The sequence below is a fragment of the Scophthalmus maximus genome, chromosome 20 (genome assembly GCF_022379125.1).
Source record: "Scophthalmus maximus strain ysfricsl-2021 chromosome 20, ASM2237912v1, whole genome shotgun sequence".
Taxonomy (NCBI): domain Eukaryota; kingdom Metazoa; phylum Chordata; class Actinopteri; order Pleuronectiformes; family Scophthalmidae; genus Scophthalmus; species Scophthalmus maximus.
The window spans coordinates 1,770,001-1,797,500 of record NC_061534.1 but is presented as its reverse complement, the minus strand read 5'-3'; the positions used below and the strand labels follow the sequence as shown (position 1 = coordinate 1,797,500).

General features: G+C 44.6%; 1 protein-coding gene across 6 annotated transcripts in view; it reads right to left on the bottom strand.

Moving 5' to 3' along the window:
- LOC118285581 (transcription factor 4-like) overlaps positions 1-27,500 on the bottom strand; it is a 156,775-nt gene that overhangs the window by 107,197 nt on the left and 22,078 nt on the right. For all 6 annotated transcript variants that reach the window (XM_047329338.1, XM_047329336.1, XM_047329339.1 and 3 more), the window contains 2 exons: positions 9,609-9,664; positions 9,308-9,383 (listed from right to left, as the gene is read on the bottom strand). In XM_047329338.1, the coding sequence (XP_047185294.1) occupies positions 9,308-9,383; positions 9,609-9,662 (130 nt within the window). In that variant the 5' untranslated portion in view covers positions 9,663-9,664. The remainder of the gene's footprint in view (positions 1-9,307; positions 9,384-9,608; positions 9,665-27,500) is intronic.

Sequence of the window (27,500 nt, the reverse complement as noted above, 5' to 3'; positions counted from 1 at the left end):
GGGAAGAACAGGGAGGAGGAAGACAAAGGAACGAAGGGCGGAAGGAAACGGGAAGGGAAGGATGAAGGAAAAGAAGCAAAGGATGTTTACGATCAACAGAAGAGGCAAAGGAAAGAATAAAGAGAGAAGGACTGAAGGATGAAGGAATAAGAAGAGAGAGGAAGACGAAGGGGGGAGCGAAGAGTAAAAAAAGGGAAGAGGGAAGACAGACAGAAGAAGGAGGGAAGACAGTGATGTAAAGATGGAGGACAGAGACACGTTGTCGTTTAGCTCCACCCATCTTTTACCACTGAAAATTCAACATCCACCAACAAATGACCCGACTGTCAGTGTCCAAAGAAAAACAGAGCCGCCAAAATCAACACACACACACACACACACACACACACACTCACTCACACACACACACACACACACACTCACACACTCACACACACTCACACACACACACACACACACACACACACACACACCATGTTTTCACTTTTCAACCTCCCAACGTTGAGTTCATCTGAACAAACGACTGGTTTTATTCCTGTTTTTGGAAACTCGCTCTTGTCACGGTGAACACACACACACACACACACACACACACACACACACACACACACACAGAGAGAGAGAGAGCCAGCTTCACAACAAAGACGGAGACTGTGCCATGCTGCTGCAGAGGGGGCAGTGCCACGTTGGCAAAGCCCAGGGGGCAACTACTATCTCGTGCCAACACTTCACACACACACAAGAACACACACACTTTTAAACACACACACACACACACACACACACACACACACACACACACACATACACAACATATCAGTATTCCAGCATCGTTGCAGAATCGACTCCTCTGTCTGCTTTGTGTTCGGCGCTGCATGTTGGTTTCTTCTACACACTAATGTTCAGATTTAACGTGAAGGGACCTGCGCGCGCACACACACACACACACACACACACACACACACACACACACACACACACACACACACACACACACACACACACACACACACACACACACACACACACACACACACACACACACACACACACACACACTTCTACATGTTCGTTTCCACATGTCTGTTCACACACATGTATCTTTACAAGAGGCACCAGTTTTTTTCAAGAAATCATCACTGATCATAATCACGAGCAGGTTTCGTGTCGTCGCTGTATGAAATGTGTTCACTGATCTTTACGCAGGAGGCCGACGTACAAACAGCAGCTTCCAGAGACGATTCCTGCTTCAGCTTGAACACTTCCTATTGAATATTTCACACGTTAAATTAATAGAGGGCATTTCAAGATACTCAAATAAACTTAAAATAGTTAATTCACGCGACGTCGTGGCTCAACCGCTGCTTGCAAATGCATTAGCAGGTCTGGACGATGTGCGACACACAAAAATTGTTGTTCATTTGAGTGTTTTTGTTGTTTTCTTTTCTGGAAATTCGGTTCGGCCACATCATAACTCAGAACACCCGACCGCCATGACACTGACACCGTGAACAAACCTTCACCTTGTTGAATATTGTTATTACAGAAGCTGCTGCAGAGCGACGAGCGAAAATATCACAATTAGCTCCGTTCAGGTGCCAAACCACAGATACTGTGGTAACACACACACACACACACACACACACACACACACACACACACACAACCAACTGACTTTTACACAACTTCTACAGAAGCCCGAAAAAGAAAAATCCTCCCTCCTGAAATGGAAAACTACAATTCAACTAATTACTACATATTATTGATCATCAATAAATCTTTAATCGTAAATAAATTTGAAGACTAATGACTATTTAGTCCTCTCCGCCTGCTCCCTCTCTCTCTCTCATTCTCTTTACATCCCTCCGTCTTTCTCCAGAATCCTTTCTTTCTTTCTTCACCTCCTTTTCTTCTCACTCTCTTCTTCCAGTAACCTGCTGCATCAGTACTTTATCCCTCTGTCTCTCTCTCCATCCCTCTCTCCTTCTCTTCATCTGTCTCTCTCTCACTGCCTGTCTCCCTTTCATCTCTCTCGCCATCTGCCTTCCTCCATCTCCATTTCCCTCCCTCCGTCTCTCCGTCTCTCCCTCTCTAACTCTCTCCGTATGACTCTCGCCCCTCCCGCTCATCTCCCTAAAAACTTGGCAGGGATCCCCGTCATGTTTTTTTCTCTCTCTCCCTCTTCCTCGTTTGGGGGATTGCAGAATGAATGCGATCCAATCTAGGACCTCGGCTAAGAGACATGAATTTTCATTAATTACAACCTTGTCAGCAAAAGCATTATGGGAGCTGAATATGAAAATGCAAATGAGGGGGAGCTCATTTGCATATTTGTCTTTGTTGGAATGTCATTAATTATTACGTTTTATGATGATGAATGCAGCTGTCGATGGCGGCCGCTCCATGCCTAATTAGCTATCAGAAAATCCTCCGATCAAAAAAATAAATAAAAATGGACGGGGATCCCAAAACTTTACTTTTCAATTTACACAACGTTCACTTGTGTCACTCACCGACTACTCTCCCTCGCACCTATCTTCTTTACATCCCTCTTTCTCCATATTTAAACTTTTACCTTCTATCATTTTCACAGATCTAAATCTCTCTGAAGTCCAGTCTTGAAGTGCAACTTTTTCAATTCAAAGATTTCACTCGTTTCTCGATCTCAACACAGAATTCGACACTTTTTTTGTGATTTCAGACGTTCATGTAGCTTCTGAAACCGTAACCTTCATTGATGAAGTTAAAATCCCCAAACATTCTATTGCTTTCACTGTTTTTTTAATTAACTAATCAGAGGGGGGTCCTCTTGATTATCTGAAGAGCAAATCAAACCGATGGATCCGTGATTAAATGATCAGTCTCTTATCAGACCTGAACTTTCTCCGTTCAGTTCTGCTGAAGATGGAAAAGTCTGACGATCAGCTGAGGGCTTCCAACATGGCCGCCGGAGGCCGTGTGTTACATCACCTGAGTGACCCACACCGTCCGTGTCTCTCCTCGCTTCTCCTTTCACTCGTTCTTCCATCTCCATTTCTCCGTCCTCCCAAAAAATAAGGAAGTAACAATGAAGACTTAACACCCCCCCCCCCCCCAAAAGAGCCACTAACGAATGCCCCCCCCCTCACTTGGCTTAATGAATGCCAGACTTAATTAGAGCACCATGATGTCAGAGGCATTAATTATCAGTTGGCTTCATTTCAGAAAACACACACTGTCTCTCTCTCTCTCTGCCCGTCTCTCTCTCTGTCTTCATGTTTCCCGTCCCTCGTGTTTCACAATATATTCAATTTCTGTAAATAAGTTCTTCTAAATACTACACACTGTAGCTTTAAGAGATTGGCTAGCAACAGAGGCTACGACTCGTGGTTGTAACGCGTCCGTCTCACCAGACCCGAGGCTGCGGGGTCAAGCACCCGACCAAGTGCGGTCGAAAAAAATCAACAACAACAAAGAGAGAAACAAGCTTTCTCAGAAAATAGCTTACTGCCCCTTTAAATATCCGCCTACAAGTGATTGTTACCAGCTCTGAAATCCACAACAGGGAGTCGTTCGACATACTGACGATCATGTGAAGGCAGCGCTTTGATTAGAGACGTTATCACCGCTACACCACGAGTCATACAGGGCGGAGCGTCCAACTGTTGGTAAGAACACCTGGTAACCCAGGCAACCGTTAATCAACGGGAAAAAAACCAAGTCTGACGGAGACTGATCGGGTTTTATAAAAGTGTTTTGAAAAAAATTTGAATTCATTTGTGGTCGATACCTGGATAAATATGACCAGAAATTGTAATAGAATATGAAAAAAATTGAGATTAAAATGTGGTATTTAATGTCAGATACAGTGTAGTTATGTTGCAGCTTCTTCAAGACGGTGATAGTGAATTTAATAGTCAAAGGAAGAAGTGAGAAGTGAAACCACTAACGAACAGCTGACGGGCAGAACTATGATCTGATCATTGTGTAATAACAAGGAGCATAAATCTGCTATGATAACCTCCTGGGAGAGTCCGTCCGAGAGGTCGTTGATGACGGGCGGGACTGATGACGACGGGCGGGGAAGCCGCGGGGTTCGAGGTCGGGGACCTGATTGGACCTGAGCTCCGTGCACAGGGACGACGTCACGGTGAAACAGGAGAAGAAGAAGAAGAAGAATTTCCACAGTTGGGGAAGACAGACAGAGCAAGACGACATTTATTAAAACAAGGTGCTACATTCTGAAAAATACAGGTGAGTTTTTCGTGAAGCCTCGTACAGTCTCTCTCTCTCTCTCTCTCAGATGATAGAATACAGTTCATCTTTGGCCTCTGGGAGACTCAGTTATAACTGAAGCTCTCTCTCTCCCTCTCTCTCACAATCAACATACTGTTTCATGCTGCACATCTCTCTCTCTCTCTCTCTCACCTCTTACACACAAACAAGCCCTCTCTGTCTCTCCCACACAAACACACACACACACACACACACACACACACACACACACACACACACACACACACACACACACACACACACACACACACCGTAGCGTGGCTGGCCAGATGGGACTCTTCCACATGACCAAGCCGATCAATCAACACTGAAGGGCCCAGGTGCTACTACGCACCATTTCACAGTCTGTCACACACACACACACACACTCACACACACACTCACACAAACACACAATCACACACACACGCACACGCACACTCACACACACACACTCACACAAACACACACACACAGCAGCAGAAACATGCAGAGATAGAAAGATAAGGACACACACACGGAGGAGGTAAAACACACATACACGCACGCACGCGCACACACACACACACACACACACACACACACACACACACACACACGTAGTAACATGAATGACCCGAACTCAGTCTCTAGGGACCTCATCTGGATGGATGACAGAAGATGGAGAAGATGGACAGATAGATATATAGATAGAACGATAGATACGATAGATCGACAAATTAAAAAGATGATTGAAGGAAAATCATTTTAAAAGAGAGCACAGAAAAGCCAAATGAGAGCATTTGGTTTTCTGACTGTTGCTCAGACAAAACAAGAAACTAATATATGTGAATATGTTTGTTTTTGACTGAACAATCCAAAAAAAATAGTTTGAACTCACAGATATCAGTCCACGAAATATGTCAACAAACCACCTGAACTCAAAGGTCCAAACTCCAGCCAGGAACGCAACACGGAAATTTGTTTTTCCCAGACAGACGAAAAAAATGTGACAAAAAAAAAAACATGTTAATATTGATGATGAGAAGAATTGTTTCACTACAACTTTAAAATCCTGCGTCTCCACATTCCTTCTCCTTTCCTATCGTCCTCTCCTCCTCTCCTCTCTTCTTCATTTAAACATTCAGAGCACAGAGATCCAGACCCAGCAGGGACGGACAGGGGGACGACCTTGGCACCACACCCAGCTGAGGTGAGGGGCTCCTGGGGTAAGAAGAGCGAGACAGGAGGGGGGAGGGGGGGCTGGTCTCCATGGAGGAGAAGAGAGTGATGCAAAGAAGGAGGGAAAGATATTCAAAACAAAACATAAAGAATGAGACAGAGGACGGGAGAAGGAGAGATGAGGAGGAAGTGATGAAGGAGGAAGAGGAAGAGAGAGGAGAGGAAATGAGGGAATATATCAAGAACATGGAAGGAAGTGAAGAGAGAGAAAAAAGAAAAGAAAGAGAGGGAGAGACAGATATGAATTTCTATATAAAGTGTCCAGATGTGACCTCCTCAGAGGGGGTCCGGCCTCGTGGCTCAACACTCATTAATAAGGTCACACGGAGGTGAGACAGACGGCTGACTCACTGCATTTCAACGAAAACAACCAGAGGAAGAGGACGAGGACGAGGAAGCCGAGATCATCAGGTTCACACCAGCGCTTATTTAATACGCCGCTCCGACAATAAGACTGTACTGTACGTCCCGTCAAACTCACTGCGCTCACGTTTTGTTTGTTAAAGACAAAAAGAACCTGCAGCACAAAACATGATATCAGATATTTTTGTTTTAAAGGGATTGTCTCCTAATTTCAGCTCCAGCTCAGATGATATGAGCCTTTTATCAGAATCTGCGTTTATGTTTGCCGATATGAAAACTTATATTTTACAGGATAAACAAAGTAGAAAACATGTGGATTAATGTATAATTTCTTAATTCGAGTTCGACAAAGAGAATCTCTTCCCACGAATTCCCTGCAAATGTCAAACAACACCTGCTCCTAAGTCATAGTTCACTGGGAACCTGGAATTCTACACAGAAGCTGAACCTGAGCTGATGTAACAACGACATGCTGCTAACTGGTCTCAGGCCACCGTGAGACTTCGGGCCCCCGAACAGTGACGTCTGTACCGTGACCATCACGCTCCCCCTTTGACGAGGGACTCATTAATATTTTTCGGGGCGGAGGAACAGATGCTCCACACGTTTTGATTTGTGTACAGTGCAGAACTGTAGAAGCTGCTGGAACGAAGCATCAGAATCCGAGTGAATCCGCATCAGTTTGTTTATTTATAACAGGAGAGAGAATTTGCTTGTAGGCTGAAACCACCGAGCCGCTCATTTACTATGTAGGTGACAGTTAGAGTGGGAGGGGTGAGTGAGTGTGTGTGTGTGTGAGTGTGTGTGTGTGTGTGTGTGTGTGAGAGACCAGGGTGGTGCACCTGCAGGTTTACATACACTGAAGAACCACAAACACATGAAAGATAGAATCACACAATGGGATCGAATGTCAGTGTCACACACTCACTGTAAAAACACACAAACCCAGACATACACACACACACACACACACACACACACACACACACACTCTCAAACAAGTTAAACTGTGGATACACACACAATTCACTGAAGCTGGTATCACACACTCAGATAAAGACCCAAAGACTAGATGATGCACAAATGCACAAAGTGCACGAAAACACACACACACACACACACACACACACACACACACACACAAAGCTTACATCACACACTCGGAGACTGACACTGTGGCACAGAAATCCCAGTGGCACAGAAACACGCATAAACGCACACACACACACACACATAAAAAAAGGCGGGATCACAAATTCACACACACATGTTCATATATCACAAATGTATGTACTTATATATACCTATATGTCAGTGCAAGTGTCCATTTACACACGTTTACGCACACATACACACACATCACTGTGGTTTGCGTGTGCGTGCGTGCGTGTGCGTGCGTGCGTGTATGTGTGTGCGTGCGTGTGTGTGTGTGGCAGCAGATTAATCTAGTGGGGTCGCTGAGATGACACTAATCCCTTCGCTGATTATCTAGAGCATAACATCACTCTAATCCGACGGTGGGGGACGGAGGGAGGGGGGCGGGGTAAGAAAGACAGACAAGGTTAGAGAGAGAGAGAGAGAGAGAGAGAGAGAGAGAGAGACGGGCCCGGGTTCTTTATTAAACTGCAATTTTTTTCTCTGTCTTCTCTGCAAGTTCATCCCAGGTGAGAACAGGACGTCCCATCCCACGAGAATTAATCCGAGTCACCTACAGTACAGCAATTCACCGCAAAACACGAGGGATTATGGGTAGACGGATGACGTCGTTCCTCCTCGAGCTGCAGCGTCACAGAACACAGCGTCCGGAGCGAGGCTCGTCGCTCGGACCGTTGCGGGTGACGAGTGGAGAGTCTTTCTCCTTCGCCGTGAACTGAACGGAGATGACACGAATGAGACGTTTACAACTGAGTTTAATCGTGTTTTGGGTGAACTTTGACCTCATTTTACTGCGAGAAGATGATCATGTGTCAAATCGGAAGTAACGTACTCGAAATGTCGTACAATAAGTTTCTCAATGCCACCAGTCTCATGTGGATACGACCGTTGGGTCATGAGATATAATAAGATCATACATTTAACACATATATTACACACTAATATTGTAGATATCAGCGTGATTGACAGCTTCCAAGGCCGCACCCCCTGTTCCTTCAAATATGGTTTAAAAAAAAACAACAACATGGCGCTGAACAAAATATTAAACTCGGTGCTTCAAAGCAGAAGCTCACAAATCAACGAGTGATGTCACATTACAAGTTCCTGAGCATCAACACGAGAAAAACTAAAACTGGACATAAAGTCCATAATGTCTGATAACATGACACACTGTCACTGATGTTGATGAGCGCTCTGTGGGATTATCAATATAAACTCAAACACAACATTTTTCACGAGAGCGTTTGCGTGAAGAAAAAAAAGGGAAAAAAAGGGAGAATCCATCAAATGTAAAAAAGACAATCTGATTTTCCCAAATGATTCTGTTTAACCGAAACAGTCACAGGTACAACAATGCTGGTGACTGTGTGTGTTTGTGTGTGTGTGTGTGTTCTCCATATCCCGGGCTGTCTCCGTCTCTTAGCGTTATCATTATCAAAGTAAATTGCGGCTCCCCGTGTGCCAGGTGAAGAATTCGTACAGTATTTCCCGTCTCGGCCTCCGCAGGCGCCACACATCCTATAATCACAACTCTGTCACAACACATCACACACACACTGGATCATCCCGACACACACACGACTCTGAGGATAGTTGGACATTTTTTATCTCGCCCAAAACCTAAAACAAGTTCCTGCTCTTCCTGAATCCGTACTCCAGCTACATGGAACACCTGTACGGACGAACAGGACCAGGACGGAGACCGCAGGGCTTTAGACCCAACGTCAGTGTGTGTGTGTGTGTGTGTGTGCACGTCCGTGATGATGACCATTACAAAAAATCCCACCCAACAATTCAGAACGAGAGCAGGTAGAGTCAGAGAGCCGAGGACGGACATCCTCCATATTTGATGCATCCAGTCTAAGGTAATTAAGCTCTGTCTGTGTGACAGCGTGCATGTCAGTGTGTGTGTGTGTGTGTGTGTGTGCAAGAGAGAGAGAGAGGCAGATTATCTGTGTCAGTGGCCATTTGCTCACAACTGGCGCCACATCGGAGAGAGAGCCAGAGGCAGAGAGCATCATGGGTAAATGAGCACACACAGTGCCCTGGCGTTCTGCACACAGCGGGCCAAGGGAGAGAGAGAGACAGATACAGAGAGAGAGAGAGAAATTGCATGCCAGATGACCTGTCTCCTCCTGTGTGAGCTAGTGTTTCACTAATTCTCTGCAGACACACACGCACGCACACACACACACACTGACTAAGCAGTGAATCCAAAGATGATGGCAATAGAGAGGTGCACTGTACAATCATATAGAAAGATTATCACACACACACACACACACACACACACACACACACACACACACTGTACCTGTTAGCCTGGAGTTGGCGTACGGAGGCGAGAGGCTGTCGTGTGAGGCCATGTACTGAGACCCATCAGCGTAACTCTGGAGACAGACAGACACATACAGACACACACACACACACACACAGAGAGGTGAGGAATCATGCTGATGTCGCTGATATTTTCATATACAGTAGAATTTGCTTCATCGTCAGCATTTGGGTCGTCGCCTGTGACATTTGTTTCTGCAGCTTAGGGATATACAATAAGTGGATAACAAATAATATATATATATATGTGTCTGTGTGTGTGTGAAGGGAAATGTTACCTTGGAAGAACGACTTCCACTCGCCCATGATCCTGCACTCGTCCTCTCCTCCATATCTGTGCGAATGAGAGAGAGAGGGAGAAAGATTAATATTTAAATGACAGAAAAACTGAATTTATTGCAGTTTACGTTAATTTACATCAAAATACTTTTTGTAGCCTCCTATATGACGATTACAAACAACCTGTTTTGTATATGAGGAAAAGGACGGACGTGTAGAGGTCGAGAGACATCAACAGAGAGAGAAAGAGATAGAGAGAGAGAGGGAAGGAGGTATGTATTTTATTTTAGATCAGCTCATCCAGGTCGAATTAAATGTGCAAACGCAGCTATCATTTACAGTACACACACACACACACACACACACACACTTGGTCGTCTCATGCATTGTGATGCACAAATCTCTATTCAATAGACTCTCCATTGTGTCAGTGTGTGTATAGTGAGCAGCTTACATTCATTGTGGACTCATTTGGAATGTCAGCTTATCATTGTGCGTGTGTTCGTGTGTGTGTGTGTGTGTGTGTGTGTGTGTGTGTGTGCGTGCGTGCGTGCGTGCATGCGTGCGTGCGTGCGTGTGTGTGTGTGTGAAATGAACAGTTTCAGTTACAAAAAGCCTTGTTGGAGTCAGACCAGAACTACCTCTGGGCTACAGTATTCACCTATTTGTAGAATAGAATATGACACAATGCAGTTTATGCAGGTTTAGTGATTATTACACACAAAAAACGCTTTATGCTAAATTGGATTTCAGGAGCTTGAAGAAGAGAAACACACGTTCAACAGTTATTTTGGGGACGAGGAGATTGTTATTCTACGACCAGGTGAACAGCTGGGTTAAGGGAACACGTTTCAGATTTTTTTTATTCAGTCAAATGGTTTTATACTGTAGATACTGTGAGGTGTTTGACCACTTTGGCCTCACGTCTACAGTATTTCTCAGAGAATATAAGGGAAAGTGCAATAAAAGTAGGAAAGGAGAGTTGGATGAAAGTTGGTCCAGATGCAGGATGAAGAGCAATTAAAGAAAGAATCCTTCAGTGAGGAAGAGGAAGAGGAAGAGGAGAGATTGGAAGAGACGAAGGAGGAAGAGGAGGAGGAGGAGAGAAAAATACAAGTCGCTGTGTGAGAGTTTAAAGACGTGGAGGAGGAGAGGACAGAGGGAGGTGTCCATGTGTCCTGCACCTGATAAGGCCTCCGATTGAGGACTATAAATTAAACCAGAGGGAGAGAGACTCCACACACACACACACACACACACACACACACTCTGTGCAGGTTATCTATCATCAGTTAATGAACTTAGACTGACAGACAGCTCCATGTCTCTCACACTGATCCTATTAAGACCTGCCTGACGCAAAACAGACCCCTATTAATACAGTAAGCCTGTGTGTGTGTGTGTGAGAGTGTGTATGTGTGTGAGTGTGAGTGTGTGTGTGTGTGTGTGTGTGTGTGCGTGCGCGTGATCACTGAGGACAAAAACAGGCCTGTGCCCAAGCATGACCGTTGAGCCGCTCTTTGTACTATTCAATACAAGAAAATTGTTTTTGCGTACGTGTGTGTGTGTGTGTGTGTCATACACCAGCCAGGCTCGTCTATTAAGGATGAATAATCCCTGATATTATATTTGATATTGTGCAGTAAGTGCAGTGAAGTAAAAAGAAGATTACAGTGCATTTTTTCCCATGATTTTGTTTCTGCAACACGCTTGATTTGAAATAAAATCATGAAATTAAAGTGCTGACTTTTTATCGTAAAACTATTTTTCACACGAACAAACATCAGTGTGATAAGAACGACCTCTATGACAGAAAACATCTTTGGAAACTTTTATTTAATGTCTATTTTGATTTTTTTAGTTGGTCCATGTCCCATCTGCAAACATGGAGGGGGCGGGGCTAGTGATCTATACTGCAGCCAGACACCAAGGGCCGATCATGATGTTTGGGCTTCACTTTAGGGAGCAGTTAATGACAGCGACAGAAATAAAAATCTACTTCAACTGTCACCTGGTGATTCTCCGTGGCACACGATGTGAGATAACGTGAACGCATGTTGACAGTTGAAGACTTTCGCACATACACACACACACACACACACACACACACACACAAGATGATGACGATGATAGTAATAGTGGTCTCTCTCTGACAGAAACGAGGGCAACACACAAGCGTGTGTTTGCACCTGTGTGAGTTCTGCAGCCTCACCGTTGTTATCTGGTCTCCAACCAAACTCTATAATTACACACACACACGCACACACACACACGCACAAACTTGCTCAAATATTTCCCGCCAAATTAAATGTTCCTGAAAGTTTTTAAAAACATTGTTTTAATTCTTTGTTTTGAAAGAAAATCCTCGTCAGAAGTCGACAAATGTTCCTCGATCCAGAGACGCAACAGATTAATCACAATATTGGTAAAAGAATATGATAAAAAATATAAAGAGCTCTGTGTGCCAACATGAAAGAAAGACCTTTGCATTAACTGAAGATTCTCTGAAGACTCTTTTCCAACTGCAGAGCGAAATCAAAAGGTTTCACACGTCTTCCCGACTGGGAACATTTCAGACACTAACATCTCCCGCGTAGACGACTGCAGCCGCCGCCCCTTCTAACGGCCTCGAAGACGACATTCTCCGGAAAAACGACTCAAGACGTGAGATCTGACCCTGAACACAGAAATCCAACCAACCTGCTGCTGCACGGCGACGTCGTGCCGGACGGGAACAAGTCCACCGAATAAGCTGCAGTTGCATTTATGACCACTAGGTGACGTTCAAGGAAATACCGTATTTTAGCAACAAGTAGCGTAAAGGATTAAAATTTGACTGGGAATCAGAGGAGAAGGAGAAGAACTGAGGAAACAGAAAGAAGGGGAGACAAGTCAGGAAAGGAAATATGAAATAATAAGATGTTGACAAAAAGAAGTAGACTGTAAGAGATGAAAGAAACATGGAGGACGACAGAGACACAAAGATCCAATTCAGTCCTCTTTATGTAATGCGACGACAAGCTTCTTGTACTTTCACTGAACTACATTCATGTTATTATCCTGGGTAATCACACGCGCACACACACACACACACACACACACACACACACACACACAGAGACACACACACTCTGAAATCAGACAGTAAGAATTAAGTCAGATTACGTCTCTGTATCTTCTGCTTTAAAGCTGCTTAAACTGTCTAACGCTGTCAATCCCACTGTGTGTATGTGTGTGTGTGTGTGTGTGTGTGCGTGCGTGCGATCGTGCACAGCTGGACGACCAGAGGAAGTGATGTGATGATCACATTCAGGAAATCGACCGCGTCCTGTTTTGTTACTTGATTCATACTTTCTCTTTCTCTCGCCATCTCTTTCTTTTCCTTCCTTCATTTCTTCCTCCACCTCTTGTTTACGTCTCTCCTTCTGTCTCCCCTTCCTCTTCTCTTTTCTGTTCTTTCCCTCTTTCTCTTTCTTCTTACCATCCTCTCTTTATTCTTTCCCCTTTTTTCTCTCCTTCCCTTCTTTCATTGCTGTTATTTCTCTCTTCCTTTCTCTTTTTCCATCTTTAATTCCTTTTTGTTTTCTCCTTTCCCTCTTTTACTGATGTTGTGTTTCTTTCTTCACTCCCTTCGTGTCCTTGTCTTCCTTTTTCCCTTGCTCCTCCTTTCTCTCCTGCTGTCATCTTTGATCCTTCTCTTTATTTAATTCCACCCTGTCTCTCCTCCCCTTAACCCTTCTCCTCAAATCTCTCCGTCTCCTTCCTCTCTTTCCCTTCCCTTGACATCTCTCCGTCTCCTTCCTCCCTTCCCTTGACATCTCTCCGTCTCCTTCCTCCCTTCCCTCTCTCCTTCCCTTCCCTCCTGTGTTGCTGGTTCAAAACCCGGCGGCCTGATACTCCCCTCCCTTCCCTCTGAACCTGCCTCAGGAGCCTTTGAGCAAGGCCCCTGAGCAAGACGACGTCACCGTCTGAACCAAGACACGCGGGAGCATCTCCGTCGTCCGTCTCCGTGGTGATGCACCAGTCAGAGATGAGGATGGAGATGCCACATCGATTGACATCTTGTTACCATAGTAACGAGGAGAGAAAGAGCGGACAAGTGTGACTAGGTCGAGGCAACTGAAGAACAAATATCTGGTTTTAGATCCACTGATGGAGGACGGAGGACAGAACTCCGTACCTGATCGGTACTTATTGATCATTATTGATAGATTTTCGTTATTTTGTTTCATTAGAAAAGAAACATTATAGTATTGGATAAGATTTAGTGTTTGCTTTGATGATGACACCACAGTCTCTGATGTCATGAAACTGTGTTCATAATTTGTCACTAGTTTGTGGACAGCGTTCAACAGCCCCGCCCACCTAATTTGCATTTTCCGATCTGCTCAAAGTTCGCAGGAAGAATCAAAATAACAAAATGCACCGACCCCATGGGTCAGAGGTCACGACCCACATAACGTGTCTGGATGTCGATCACACTTTCCAAAAAGTCTAAAAAGTACTCTTTTTTAAATATAATTTAAAGAAAGTTGCCGTAGAGCTTTTATTTTGACATTTGACAGGTAACTCTGAAGAATTTGTGGGTTATGTTTTGTCTTTTTTAATTTGCAAATCCAGGTAAAGGAAAACTATATTAATTATAATAAAGAAAGTCAGCTCTCCTGAACCACAGCAGATGTTGCACCAGTGAACATGATCCTTGCTGCTGTTGTTTCCCCCCAAAAGACTTTTACGGCATGAAAAATAAAAGAAAAATGTCTTTTCTCAAACCTCAGAGCTACTAAAGGAAAAATTTAAGGAGGAAATTGGGGTTCAAGAGGTTAATGACAAGAATTTCATTCATGTTTCTGTCTCACGCACTAACACTCAGACTCTCTCTCACACACACAAACACACACACACACACACACACAGGCCAGCATTTCCTGTCATTAGGCAGCAGAGCCTGCTATAATTAGAACATCTGGACCCAAGTAAGTTTAGTGCCAGTGCCCTCACACACACTCACACACACACACTCACACTCACACTCACACACACACACACTCACACACACACACACACACACACTCACACTCACACTCACACTCACACTCACACTCACACTCACACTCACACACACACACGAGGCAAACATCTGCACACCAGGCAACCACACAGTCACAGCAACACACACACACACACACACACACACACACACAGAGTATGTACAATAGCGTACATGTTTTATATTTCAATCACTTGCGTCTTTCTCTCACAATTTTTTTTTCTCGTTCCTTTTTTTTAATCTGCTGTTTTGTTTAAAAAAACACATTAAAGGAAGAAAACAAACAACAGCTTGGAGAGCTAATGGCTAAAAGAAGAGAGAGAGAGACAGAATAGCTGGTGTCGACAGAGAGGGGGTGTGGAAGGGAGGAGGGAGGGGGACAGAAAAAGTAAGAGAGAGAAAAAAAAACATTAGCAAGTTCAAACATGGCTTTCTTGAATCAGCCGCGTTGTGTGTGTGTGTGTGTGTGTGTGTTTTAATGACAGCCGAGCTCAGAGACCACAGATGCCTTTCCAAGAAAAGAGATTAATATTGATAATATGAAGGCTGGTCCTTTTTGTTTGGTTTGGTTTTGTTGTTGTTTTTTTTGTTTTTTTCTCCGTCTCTCTCTCTGTGGTGGAGGAAGAATAAGCGGCGCAGGCGATTCCTTTGACAAACCCCCTCGTCTCTGCACACAGGGCCCATGTGAAGCCGAGCCAACTGTGGCTTAGAACTCTACACACCATCACAACCAGAGGAACAAAAGGAAACTCCCAAAAAAACTGGTCGGAAGCTAAAAAAGCAGCAGAGTTAGCAGAACTTTTATTAAAGCCTAAGTGAGAACAATGCAGATGAAGGCACGGAGCCAAAGGCTGGAAACTAGTTGTGAGCAGGGAACAAAAATAAGGGAATCTGGCTTCATTTGAAGTGGTTACTGATTTAATAGTGACGTGATTGTTGAGTAAAGACGGGAACAGTTCACGTTTTAGTGGCTGGAACAAAACCAGATCTCACGAAACTCTGCATACTTGAATAACTCCGACACGTGACAGACAGACAGACAGGTGGACGATGAGGAGGTGAGACAGTCGAGCTGACGCAGAGACAGACAGACAGACAGACAGGTGGACGATGAGGAGGTGAGACAGTCGAGCTGACGCAGAGACAGACAGACAGACAGACAGGTGGACGATGAGGAGGTGAGACAGTCGAGCTGACGCAGAGACAGACAGACAGACAGACAGGTGGACGATGAGGAGGTGAGACAGTCGAGCTGACGCAGAGACAGACAGACAGTATAATCAAATTTTGTCAAGTTTTTGTCAAACGTGAGTCTCTGGGTAGTTTTGTGCTTGACAAGTCAATTAAGGCGTCTTTGTCTCTGAGGAGGTTTTTGTGTTTGTTGGCTTTATAAGAGAGAGAGAGAGAGAGACTGGAGGACGTCCAGTGGTTTGGATGAGGAGAAAGTGAAACGCTCTCTCAAGTGCAGAAGGAGCCTGGGAAGTAAACCAGGAAACAATTGTGCTGCGTTTAACGAGCTCAGAGAATCGTACCTTGACATCTGCTTTTAATTAGCAGGTAAATAGAAAACAGCGCACTGTCTTGTATTTCTTCTTTTCCCCCCTCTATCGCTTTTCTTCTATCAGCAGCGGCAAAGTGACTTATCCCTCCATCCATCCATCCCTTCATCCTTCTACCAACACAAAAGCAGGTGGATGCTGACTGCTGCTGCTCATCTCAACAAATGACAATGTAGAAATGAAGTCGGTGCGTCTCCGTCGACAACGCAGGTCGCAGTTCGCACCCAGACGCATATCGACCAACGAATTCCAATCAGTTCCTCCTTGAGTTCCAGTGAACGTTTGTGCCGCACCAGGAGAAATTCCCCCCAGGGCGTTCCTGGGAATATCGCTTTCACGGGAACAGAAAACCTGAACACTTCATGCCTCCGGGCCATGGCTGTCTGTTGATGTTCAGTTTAGCATGTTAGCACATGTTCCCTGGCTCAGTTTAGCATGTTAGCACATGTTCACTGGCTCAGTTTAGCATGTTAGCACATGTTCACTTGCTTAGTTTAGCATGTTAGCACATGTTCACTTGCTTAGTTTAGCATGTTAGCACATGTTCCCTGGCTCAGTTTAGCATGTTAGCACATGTTCCCTGGCTCAGTTTAGCATGTTAGCACATGTTCACTGGCTCAGTTTAGCATGTTAGCACATGTTCACTGGCTCAGTTTAGCATGTTAGCACGTGTTCACTTGCTTAATTTAGCATGTTAGCACATGTTCACTTGCTTAGTTTAGCATGTTAGCACGTGTTCACTTGCTTAGTTTAGCATGTTAGCACATGTTCCCTGGCTCAGTTTAGCATGTTAGCACATGTTCACTGGCTCAGTTTAGCATGTTGGCACATGTTCACCAGCTTAGTTTAGCATGTTAGCATGCTAACACGAGCCTGCCTCTCTTTTTGGACTCTTGATACCTTGAATCAAACTGCTGGTTTATGAGCCGTTCGGTGAGGGAGTTGTTTACTATTATGAAAGGAAAGTATAAACAACAATGAGAAGAAGTCGTCATGCAGGTATGGATTATAATAAATGATAACGAAGCCGTTGATAACCGAGGTCCTCTGACGGAACTTTAAACGCGAGGCTTTAATCTCAGTGTCGCACCGAAGCGTTCGTCCTCGATCACACCTCTATCTGATTTTCCTTCACACGAAAAAACAAGCTTTCCTCCCTTTATTCCTCCTCTTCTCTTTCTTCTCCCCTCGCTGCTCGACCCCCTTCCTTCTCCCCTTCATCTCTCCTCACTTTCTTTTTCCTCCTCTTCTTTTATCTACCGCCTCTCCTCGCTCTTTCACGGCGTCCTGTTGTCAAGTGTAAACACGACTGAGCGCCGAGCCGGAGGGGTTTCGACTCCTATCAGCTCTTCCTCTGCTCTCGTCCTCCAGTCACGCCCCCACCCCCCGACCCCCCTTCCCGCTGATACCTCCGAGGAAACGGCGAGGTTCACTCCAAAAATAAGAAATCAGCCCGCTGGAAAATGTGACAACTGCTTTTATGCAACAAATAGCAGAGCGAGAGAGAAATCTGAAGAGGATCTGGGTCTTTAAATAAAAGAAAGGAAAGTAGGGGAATTTTTCAAAAACAACCTCTAAAAAATGAAAATGCTGCTTGAGCTGAATCTGAGATAGTCTAAAAATATGAATTAGTGAATGGCAGAAAGTTTTTTGATCATAATTATACCAAAACCATGTATCACAAAGGTCCAGTGCACCAGCGTCTGGTACAGGTACGTACCCACAGGTGGAATTACTGTAACCATAACAACAGAAGAAAGCCAGGTTGCAGACACGTTCCTAACAGTCATATCTGAGGGACGTTAAGGTCAGAGAGCTTCTTTACCTAGTAAAGAAAAACAACTCAAGTTTAGTTTAATTAATTACAAAGCTGAGACGTCATGATTGACAACTGAGACTGACTCGTCCTGATTGGTCGAGCTCATGTGTCGGTGGGACCTCGATACCTCGACTCTAAATGACACCAAAAGCGTAAGATGTCAGCGGCTGTGTTCGAGAAACTTTAGCTTAATTTTGGTAAAACGGGGAGGAAGTTGATGACGTGTCGTATATCTTTATGTACAGTCTACAACAACAATATTCCCTTGATATAACATCATATCACAGCAACTACTGCTCAGATTTCCTGATCTCTGCTCCCCAGAGGATGAACCCTGTAGATGTATATCGGCGGCAGGACCTTTCCTTTACCTTAGGAGAAATGTAATATTTGTTAGGCTCAAAAAGCAAAAGGTTTAGGATTGTTCTGTTCATATTGTATGAAGTCTAAACCTGTTAGCATGTAATTATACATTTTTTCAGAGGCCATGTTTGACATACTCACCCATTTTTAATCCAAAAATGGTATTTTAACCTACAAATATGGTTTTAAACATTTGTAAGAAGACAGTTAGTGACTTTAAGAATTTCTAACCGCTGAAAACAAAACATTTCCCTGAAGCGGCAGTGAGACTTTGGTCCTGTAAATGTGCAGAAAAATGTTCTGCTGCTGCTGCCGCCGCCGTCTGACATGATGAATTTTGGGTGTCGCGAATCTTTTGCGGTTGGGACGGGATTAAAAATAGCTGCAGACGCTCGTACGCTCGCACCACATGCACCTGTACAGGAAGAGCCCCGTGTGCATTAGTTATGTAGCAGTTGGTTTGTGGCGGTGGTGGGGAAGTGAGAGCGGGACTAAGGTGAATTCCATCAGATCTTGTACAACTCACTACTAATAGGTGACCACTGAAACCAACACAGCATTAGCCGCCATTTACTGAGAAATCAGTCACAGAGTCGCTCACAACTCAACCTGCACACACTCATCTCATGAGTTACACTCAGCAGAGGTTCTCTCGACCGCTAAACTGCTAATTACATCGCAAATGTTTTGGCTGCTTGCAGGTAAAAAGCTTGTAACAAGTTGATTAAAACAAGATACTTTAATTACAGGTAAAGTGAATTAGATGCGGACGCTCAAAGTTAAATCCACTTTCCCCCGACGAAGAGCAGTGCCAAGAATCTTTGGTATTTCCAGAACGACACAGTTGTAATTTTCCCAACCGGCGGCCATGTTGTTTTAAAGGAAAATGCACTTGACGCCACAATGGCCATGTTATTATTTCTCCATCTTCTCTTCTCTCTCACTCTCTCCACCAACCTGGCAACTCCGACCTCATGACAGCAAGCTAGCAAAAGTCCACTAGCTCCTCAACCGTGAGCTTAGATCGTTGAAATAGAGCTACGGATCATGCTAACAGCTCTGTGAGACTGCACTTTGACAGCGTGGTGGTTTGAGCCAAATGCTAACAAAAGTACGCTAACATGCTAACGACGGCGATGTAAACATTACGATGTTTAGCTGCTGGAATGTTCAACATTTTCACCGTCCTACTTTAGCAAGTTGTCATGCTTACATGTACTAACACACACACACACACACACACTGATTATAAGTGAGACTGATGTGTTTGCTTCTCTTTTCCAGTAATTATTTAAAAGTCTGTCAACAGAGACGTGGGGAAGAAGAATCTGCTCCTCCTCCTCCTCTTCCTCCCGCACTGCCCGGCCAAAAGTATGTGGACACGAGAACATTCCACTAGATGTTAAAGTACATTAATATTCCTGGTTGTTGGGAAAAAATATTTTAATACATAAACATTTTTTGTTTTGAAATCACTCTGTGAACTAAAGTTACTATCGTTAACTTTTATTGTTTCCCTGTAGATCAGGCTGTTAAATGCAAAATTCAATAGAAATGAGACGACGATCATTTATGATTAAAAACAGATTACTTCAATAATTGTTAGTGATTAGTGAAATGTAACGCTTACAAGATAAAAGGTCCCACCCCCTTTTTCTGAAATTCAGATTCCCCCCTGGTTTTCCCCCACTGACGAGGCTGTTACCAACGGCGACCGTTAACGGCGACTGGGGAGAGAGGTGCATCGTGGGATTTGCCACCTGGATGGCACCTCCTTTTCTGGAAACGAGGAGTGCGAAGCTGCTAACGAGGTAGCGTGTCTGCATGGGTGCAAGGCTGCAAGGGACATGAACGCAAAGCTACACACCGAGACACACACAGACACACAGACACACACAACCAGCGTGAGACACGTGCTCCGACCGAAACAAACACACTGATATCGCCTGCAGACATTCTCTCAGTCTCTGTACACTTGTTGATTGGTTTTCTGCAGAAGAAGAAGACAAGTGCGTTCGATTCCTTCAGAGCAACTACACGCTGCGTTCAGGGACAATTATCGATATAAAACAAAATATAATTCTTGCTACATGCCCAAGAACAGTATGTAAAGTGGACGAGTTGGGGAATCGAACCGCCGACTCTCTGATTAGTGGACGATCCGCTCAGACACCTGAGCCACAGGCGCCTAAACAGTATACAGTCGCCCCTGTACAGTACACTGTACAACCCTGCTTCTTCAAAATCAATGTGTAAACATTACACTGTAAAATAAGAAATAAAAAACTTGTTGTTGAAATCAGCTTGTTAAAACCGAGGCAGCAGATTCATGATGAGCCGCACGACGACGATAAGAATGAAAATAAAAACATAAGCTGCTTCTGTTCGTGAGCGAGCTTTTATTTTGAAACAGCAGCCTTTTCCACGGTAACCTGTGAAGAATGACGTCTGTCTGGTTTTAACAAATCCTCACGGCCAATAACTCGTGTTCTCTATTCGTCTCTCCGACGCCCCTCCACACCTCCGTCCCTCTCTCTCTCTCTGGGTCTCTCGCCCCTCTGTCGCTCTCTGAATAGTTAATTGTGGCCCTGTTTTTTTGCCTTATTAAGACTTAATGCAGAGAAACAACAGCTCTGGTGTCAATCAGGGACTGTGACTAAAATCAATAAATAAAAAAACATGATCATCTCTCTCTCGCTCATCCCCCCTCCCACCTCGTGTCTCTCACTGACTACATCAGAGAGCAATTACAGCTTAATGGCTGTCGAGATCCATTATCAACGTTCATTTAACCTTTAAATATTTCAAGACAATGCATCTGTAATTTGTGATATTTAATGAGAGAAAGAGTTTTCTCTTCTTTTCCCCCAGTGAGAACTCTTTGTCTCTCTCTTTCTACTTGCACCTTTTCCTCTCTACCTTCCTCTCTACTTCCTTCCTTCCTTTCTATCCCACACCAGTGGCAGTGGCATTTACCAGTTTATTCATTTTCTCGATTCAAATAGAAACACTACTACCTGCGGAATTGTCAATACTCCGTCAGATCAATGTTCAAACCAATCAATGACAACACCACGTAGGTGTTGGCGACAAGATTTACGTATCTCACACAAAATTCCCTAAATTGCAAAATGAAACTAAAACAAACCGGATCAAATATAAACAGAGTAAAAAAAAAACAAAAAACTGGAACAATAAAGAAAAATGTTTTTGAAATCAGGAGAATAATGGATTAAGAAACATTTTTCAACTAATAGATTTTTTTCAAAAATATAAGGAGAAATGTACAAAGTACTTTATAGTTGATTTCCAGATGTTAAATGTATAATGATATGTTGGTAATGAGAAGCAAACCAGTGTGTGGAGAAAAAAAATAAACCATGTAAAAACATATCAGATGAACATCTGCTCGTGCCGTCTCTGCTGCGTCGAAGGTGAGGAGACGAAGACGTGAATTTACCACATTTTTCTCACTTTCCAATTACAGTAGGTTGTTCCTCATTTTGCCTGCACGTCCCTCAAAACCCCCCTGACGTTGTTCCCCCCGGGACGTCCTGAAAAACCCCACATCTCTGAAAACAAGCGTGTGACTCAAGCAAAAAAAAAAAGAGGCTTCTTCAGAAATTCATCCGCCCACAAGTGGATTTTTCTACGGCTTCCTCCCACAGTCCAAAGACGTGCGTGTCGGGTTAACAGGTGACACCAAATTCCATAGGTGTGATTATAGTTGTCCAGGAAGAAGAACCCGGCCTCTGGCACAGTGTCGGTTCCAGTGGCTCTAGAAGTGTTAGCGGTGAAGCTAATGGATGGAAGTGGAAACTTTACAGGAATTAACTAACCCAAAACATGCCACGTCCTGATCCAATCTAAAATTGAACTGGTTCTTTCTTGGCCCATGTCCAATCCTTCCACCAGGTTCTGGGGAGATGCGTTCAGTACTTGTTTGTTTAATCTTGCTCAAAAACCAACCAAGAAACGGACAAGGGTGAAAACTAAAACCTCCATGGCGGCACGAACGAAACACAAGCGGAGACGAGATGATCGATGTGTTAGTAAAAACCTGAAACAAGCGGTTTTTAGTTCACTGATCCATCTGATGTGGTTTTACAGGAATACTGTTCTCGTTCAATAAGCCAAGCTCCGAAGATTTACCACAGAGAAACTCTTCATTCGACGCTCACTGGCTGCTGAACTCAAACCTACTTCAAATCTCTAGTTAGTTTGTGACACAGGCTTAAAGCTGGGATTTCAGGACGACAGAACCCAGATCCAGAAGGAGAATATCTGCGCAGCTTCTCGTCTAGTGCCGGATGCAACCCGATTTCCATCCATGGTAAGACGACTCAGCCTGTTGAACTCACTTCACGGATGTAACAGCAATTAGTGAAAATATATTGTTTTAATTAATTTGTGTTGACAACCAACAGTCCTGACTTGTTATAGAATGTTTGTCCTTACACACAAACACACACACACACACACACACACACACACACACACCATTACACACGACATGAATCGGTGTTTGCGGCAGTGCAGAAAGTGAAACACCCACACACACTCGGGAGGACGGCGGCGACGCAGCGGAGTCTCTCGGCAGAGTGCGAACGCAGCTTGTTAAGGAGACAGGTAAACATTTTCAGCGCTAATTTGCTGCAGTTTGTTTTGCCACCAGCCCCCATTTGTACTGTTGCAAAAACCAAAACGCCGCAGATGAGATTCATAAAGTGTGTGGCTGGAAACAGCAGCAGCAGCAGCGATCCAATTAATTCACACTTAACATGCGACACGTGTGTGAGAGATTCTCGTCCTCCGAGAGCCTGCTGTTATTTAAAAAAAAATATATATATATATATATATATATATATATATATATATATACAGCGGCGAACGCGGGGAAAAATTATTTCTTTTCCGTTGGGATGTGCGGAGGTACAGTACGAGGAAAACTGAGACACATCCGAACATTTGTCAGAAAACAGCTCATGTCAAGAAGGAGACAATTACTTCTGTGACGGGACTTTCCAAAGATGTGAAATATTGTTTCAGTAACTTTGTGTCCGATGAACCTTCACCCTGGTCTCTCTTCTTCGTCTTCACGCCTGCGAGACGATGAACGCGTTTCTCTGAACACGTGGACTCTTTTGTATTTACAGAAGCGGTTTAGACGCTGGGACCTGGAATGTCCTGCGTGATCCGTGAGTTTGGAAGTTTCCAAACAGAAACAGTTTCCTCGTGGTGCAGCGGCCGAGGAGAAGAGGGGGAGGAGGTCGGTTTACAATACGTACAAGTGTACTGGCAAGGGCTGTCACACACACACGGAATGGATAGTTAATCAAACACAGACACACACACACACACACACAAACACACACTCCAGAGGTTTCAGGGACCAGATGTCAGAAGGACAGAGCGAGGCACTTGACTAAAAACAGGCCTCACAGGCCCGAGTGTGTGTGTGTGTGTGTGTGTGTGTGTGTAGAGTCAAAAGCCACTGCACTTTAACTGCATTGATCTCAAGAAAACACCCACACCCACTCATGCACGCACACAGTAAAGTGAAGGCTTCCCCTTTGAAAACCACATAATACATGTCTGGGCACGCAGGAGGGAGAGCTCCGCTGCTCTCTCTAAACACATTAAAGCACGTCCTTGTGTGTGTGTGTGTGTGTGTGTGTGTGTGTGTTCAAGATGACAACAGCAGCAAGCACGCAGAGACAAAAACTGAGTAAAGTTCCAAACAGGCCGCCGGTCGACCTGAAGGTTTCCATTAACCCTGCGTCGTTGTTGTTGTTGTTGTGTTGCTGTTGTTGTTTCAGTCGTGTGTGTTTGTGAGGAAACATCTAACTACTGCGACAGATGAAAAAGATTGTATTCCATATTCCATTCATGTCATCACTTTTAGACTGTTAATATGTGTTCAACCGCGGGATGGGAAAGACAAGAAAGACGAGAGGAGACTCTTCTCCTGCTAACAGGCTAGGTGGCTAACGGACACCATCTTGGAGTGCAGTAATCTAGAAGAAGAAGAAGAAGACAGCAGCTCCCAGTTGAGGTAATACTGCAGGTTGGCGTTAAATGAAAGGAGCTGAAGTGGTTACAGACGTGGTGTGTTGGACTGTAGTTCAGCAGTAAACAACACTCAAGGCTCAAATAGAGAAAAAGAATCTATCTCGTCTGAAAACAAAAACATAAACAGACAAAAAATCTGATGTTTGATGAAAACTTGTTTTATATAAGTGAAGGACGATATGAGTAATAGATGTGTGTGTGTGTGTGTGTGTGTGTTTGTGTGTGTGCGTGTGTGTGGCTGTCAGACTCCATAAACGCAGTCATTATGTTAACAGAGAACAGAACCTTCTGCTTCACATTTCACATTATTACTGTTAAGAGAACCACCGCCTGGTGCACACACACGCACACACACACACACACACGGACACATACACACACACACACACACACACACATACACACACGGACACATACACAGGAAAACACAAATGACCGTGCTGAACAAAAGCTGCATTCATCTAGCTCTTACACACACACACACACACACACACACACACACACACACACACACACACACACACACACACACACACACACACACACACACACACACACACACACTCTGTTGGCAGAGGGAGCATGAACCAGACCAAGTTTGACCCACTGACTGTGTTGATGAAGGAACACGACATGTTCTGTTGTCAGTAGAAACTAACGTGATGTGTGTGTCCTTTAGCGTCACGGCTCCGCGCTGCAGCTGCATCACACTGACGTACACGCGTGTTGCAGGAAGCATCACCATGTACGTACAGTGCACCGGCGTGTTCAAAGGGCTGATATCGTCTGAAATGTTTTTTAAACTCGATATCCCAAGACTCTCTGTCTTCAGTCAACGCTGACGGGCAAAGAGGAGCTTGTGTACAGAAGCTAACTGCTAAAGTCACTTTAGCAGATTTGAACATGTGAGTCACTAAGAGAATGAGAGAGCGAAGTGTGTTATCAAAAGTTTAAATGTACAGCGGGCGATCAGCCGCTGTGATGAACTAAATATGAAAATGAACCAGGTTGAGGTCGAGCAGCTGAAAATAAAACACTGCCACAAACCATCTCAAAGCAAATACAAAGAACCGCCGGAAATGAGCCAATACGCTGAACGTAGAACGTCAATGGGGAAGGTTAAGAAATGTTTGATAAAACTACCTTTATAATGTTTTCAGTGTTCATGACAGACATTTGTCAGTTCATCATGTTCATGAATACAGACTTTACCTCTTTGTCACTTTTAAAACAAAGAAACTCATGAAATTGTTAATTTTTATGTTTATTCTATTATTCTATTTCATGTTATTTTTCTATTTCTTACATAATTATGCTGGACAAAAAAACACACTTGTGCCGAGGCCGTCAGACGAGATTTATGCAAGATGGCTGCAACTCCTCACACACGCAGAGCTACAAATTAGAAAGGGCTGAGTAAATGTGGAAAGGGGGGACTGCCGCCGTCGGAGCGTGGGCCGTGTTCGGGACGGAGAACAGTCACTACTTGTTTTATTGCCTCATGATGAACACCTGCAACGACCGAGGACGAGGAGGAGGAGGAGGAGGACGAGGAGGAGGAGGAGGAGGGCAGACAAAAGGCTCACATCTGACAGAGAGTGTCAGGTTACATTTGAGCGCCGCCGCAGCTAACATGCTGCGACGCAGACACACACACACACACACACACACACAGACAGACAGACAGACAGACAGACAGACAGACAGACAGACAGACAGACAGACAGACACACACACACACACACACACACACACACACACACACACACACACACACACACACACACACAGGCTTCAGGCTCTTGAAGAAACCGAGAGTAAACACACTAGGACGTATGTGGGCACCTATTAGTAGGCTCTATTGGTTTGAAAACTCTTGCAAATAAAACTTAAAATATCCTTTTCTCCCAACTTCCCCGTTGGTTTTTCGTGAACGTGCCTGGTCTGAGCTGGAAGCCTGACGTTGAGCCAGAGCTTATCACACACCACCAGTGTTGTCTGGTGATGAGGACGTGAGCGAGCGTCAGACAGGTTCAATGAACCCTCATGAGTGGAGAGGCAGTTGTAGAACTCCAGTGTTCTGACGTGACGGTGCGGTCGGAACAGTCCTCTGGTCGTCTGCCTGAGGAGAACGTGAGGATCGGACTGATGGAGCCAGGTAAGACGAGTCACTGGGCTCTGCCAAGCTGAACGCTCTCTTTTTGTCTTTGTGGCTCCTGGGAGTTGAGCAGATGCTTTTGATCATCGGCACGTCGCTTCCCGAGTTCAGATAAAGGTTGCGTTCAAATTTATAGTCAAAAAATTCCGGGTTCATGCGATTTCACCAGACGAGGCCAACGCTCCACAACTCTCCCAGCCCCTGTGCTGCTTCAGAGAGGGAAACCCCTTTATTGAGGAAACGGGGAGGGGAGCGGCTGCTTTTCCTGCAAATACTGCCGTGATGATTTACGGATACTTGTTCCAGATTCCTGCCTCCGAAAAAAAACAACAGCAGATACTTTCATGCAGGCGCGATTGATTCGGGTCAAGAAGGCGGGTCTCGATCACATACACACAAGTGCAATCCCTTCACGCACACACACGTGTTGAAGTGACGGACCTGGCCTTGCCTCCGCTCTTACAGAGTCACTGAAGCAATTAGTTCTGCTTCCTCCGAACGGACTGAAGTATTTAAAACCTCGGGCCGCACCCAGAGCTCTCGCTCTGAAAGAGGTAGTGGTGGGGAAGAAAAAGAGAAGAAGATAAACTTCCCCTATAGCCCTTATACTGCAGGTACATCCTCGTGGTAGCGTCAATAAGCTGTTTAATCAGCTCTTCTGTGAGGGGAATAACCGCAGGTAAAGGTTTTCCGGTGCACTCCGCGGGCAGCTGGCGCTCTTGAAGAGATGTGTTGCGCTGTTCAAATAACAAAGAAACACAGGTAAACAAGTAGACGCTCACAGGTAACGGAGCAGAGGCGATGTGGACAACGCGGTGTTCGCCTCGGATGTTTGTAATACCGATGAAGACCTCAAAGAGGTTTGCTGCT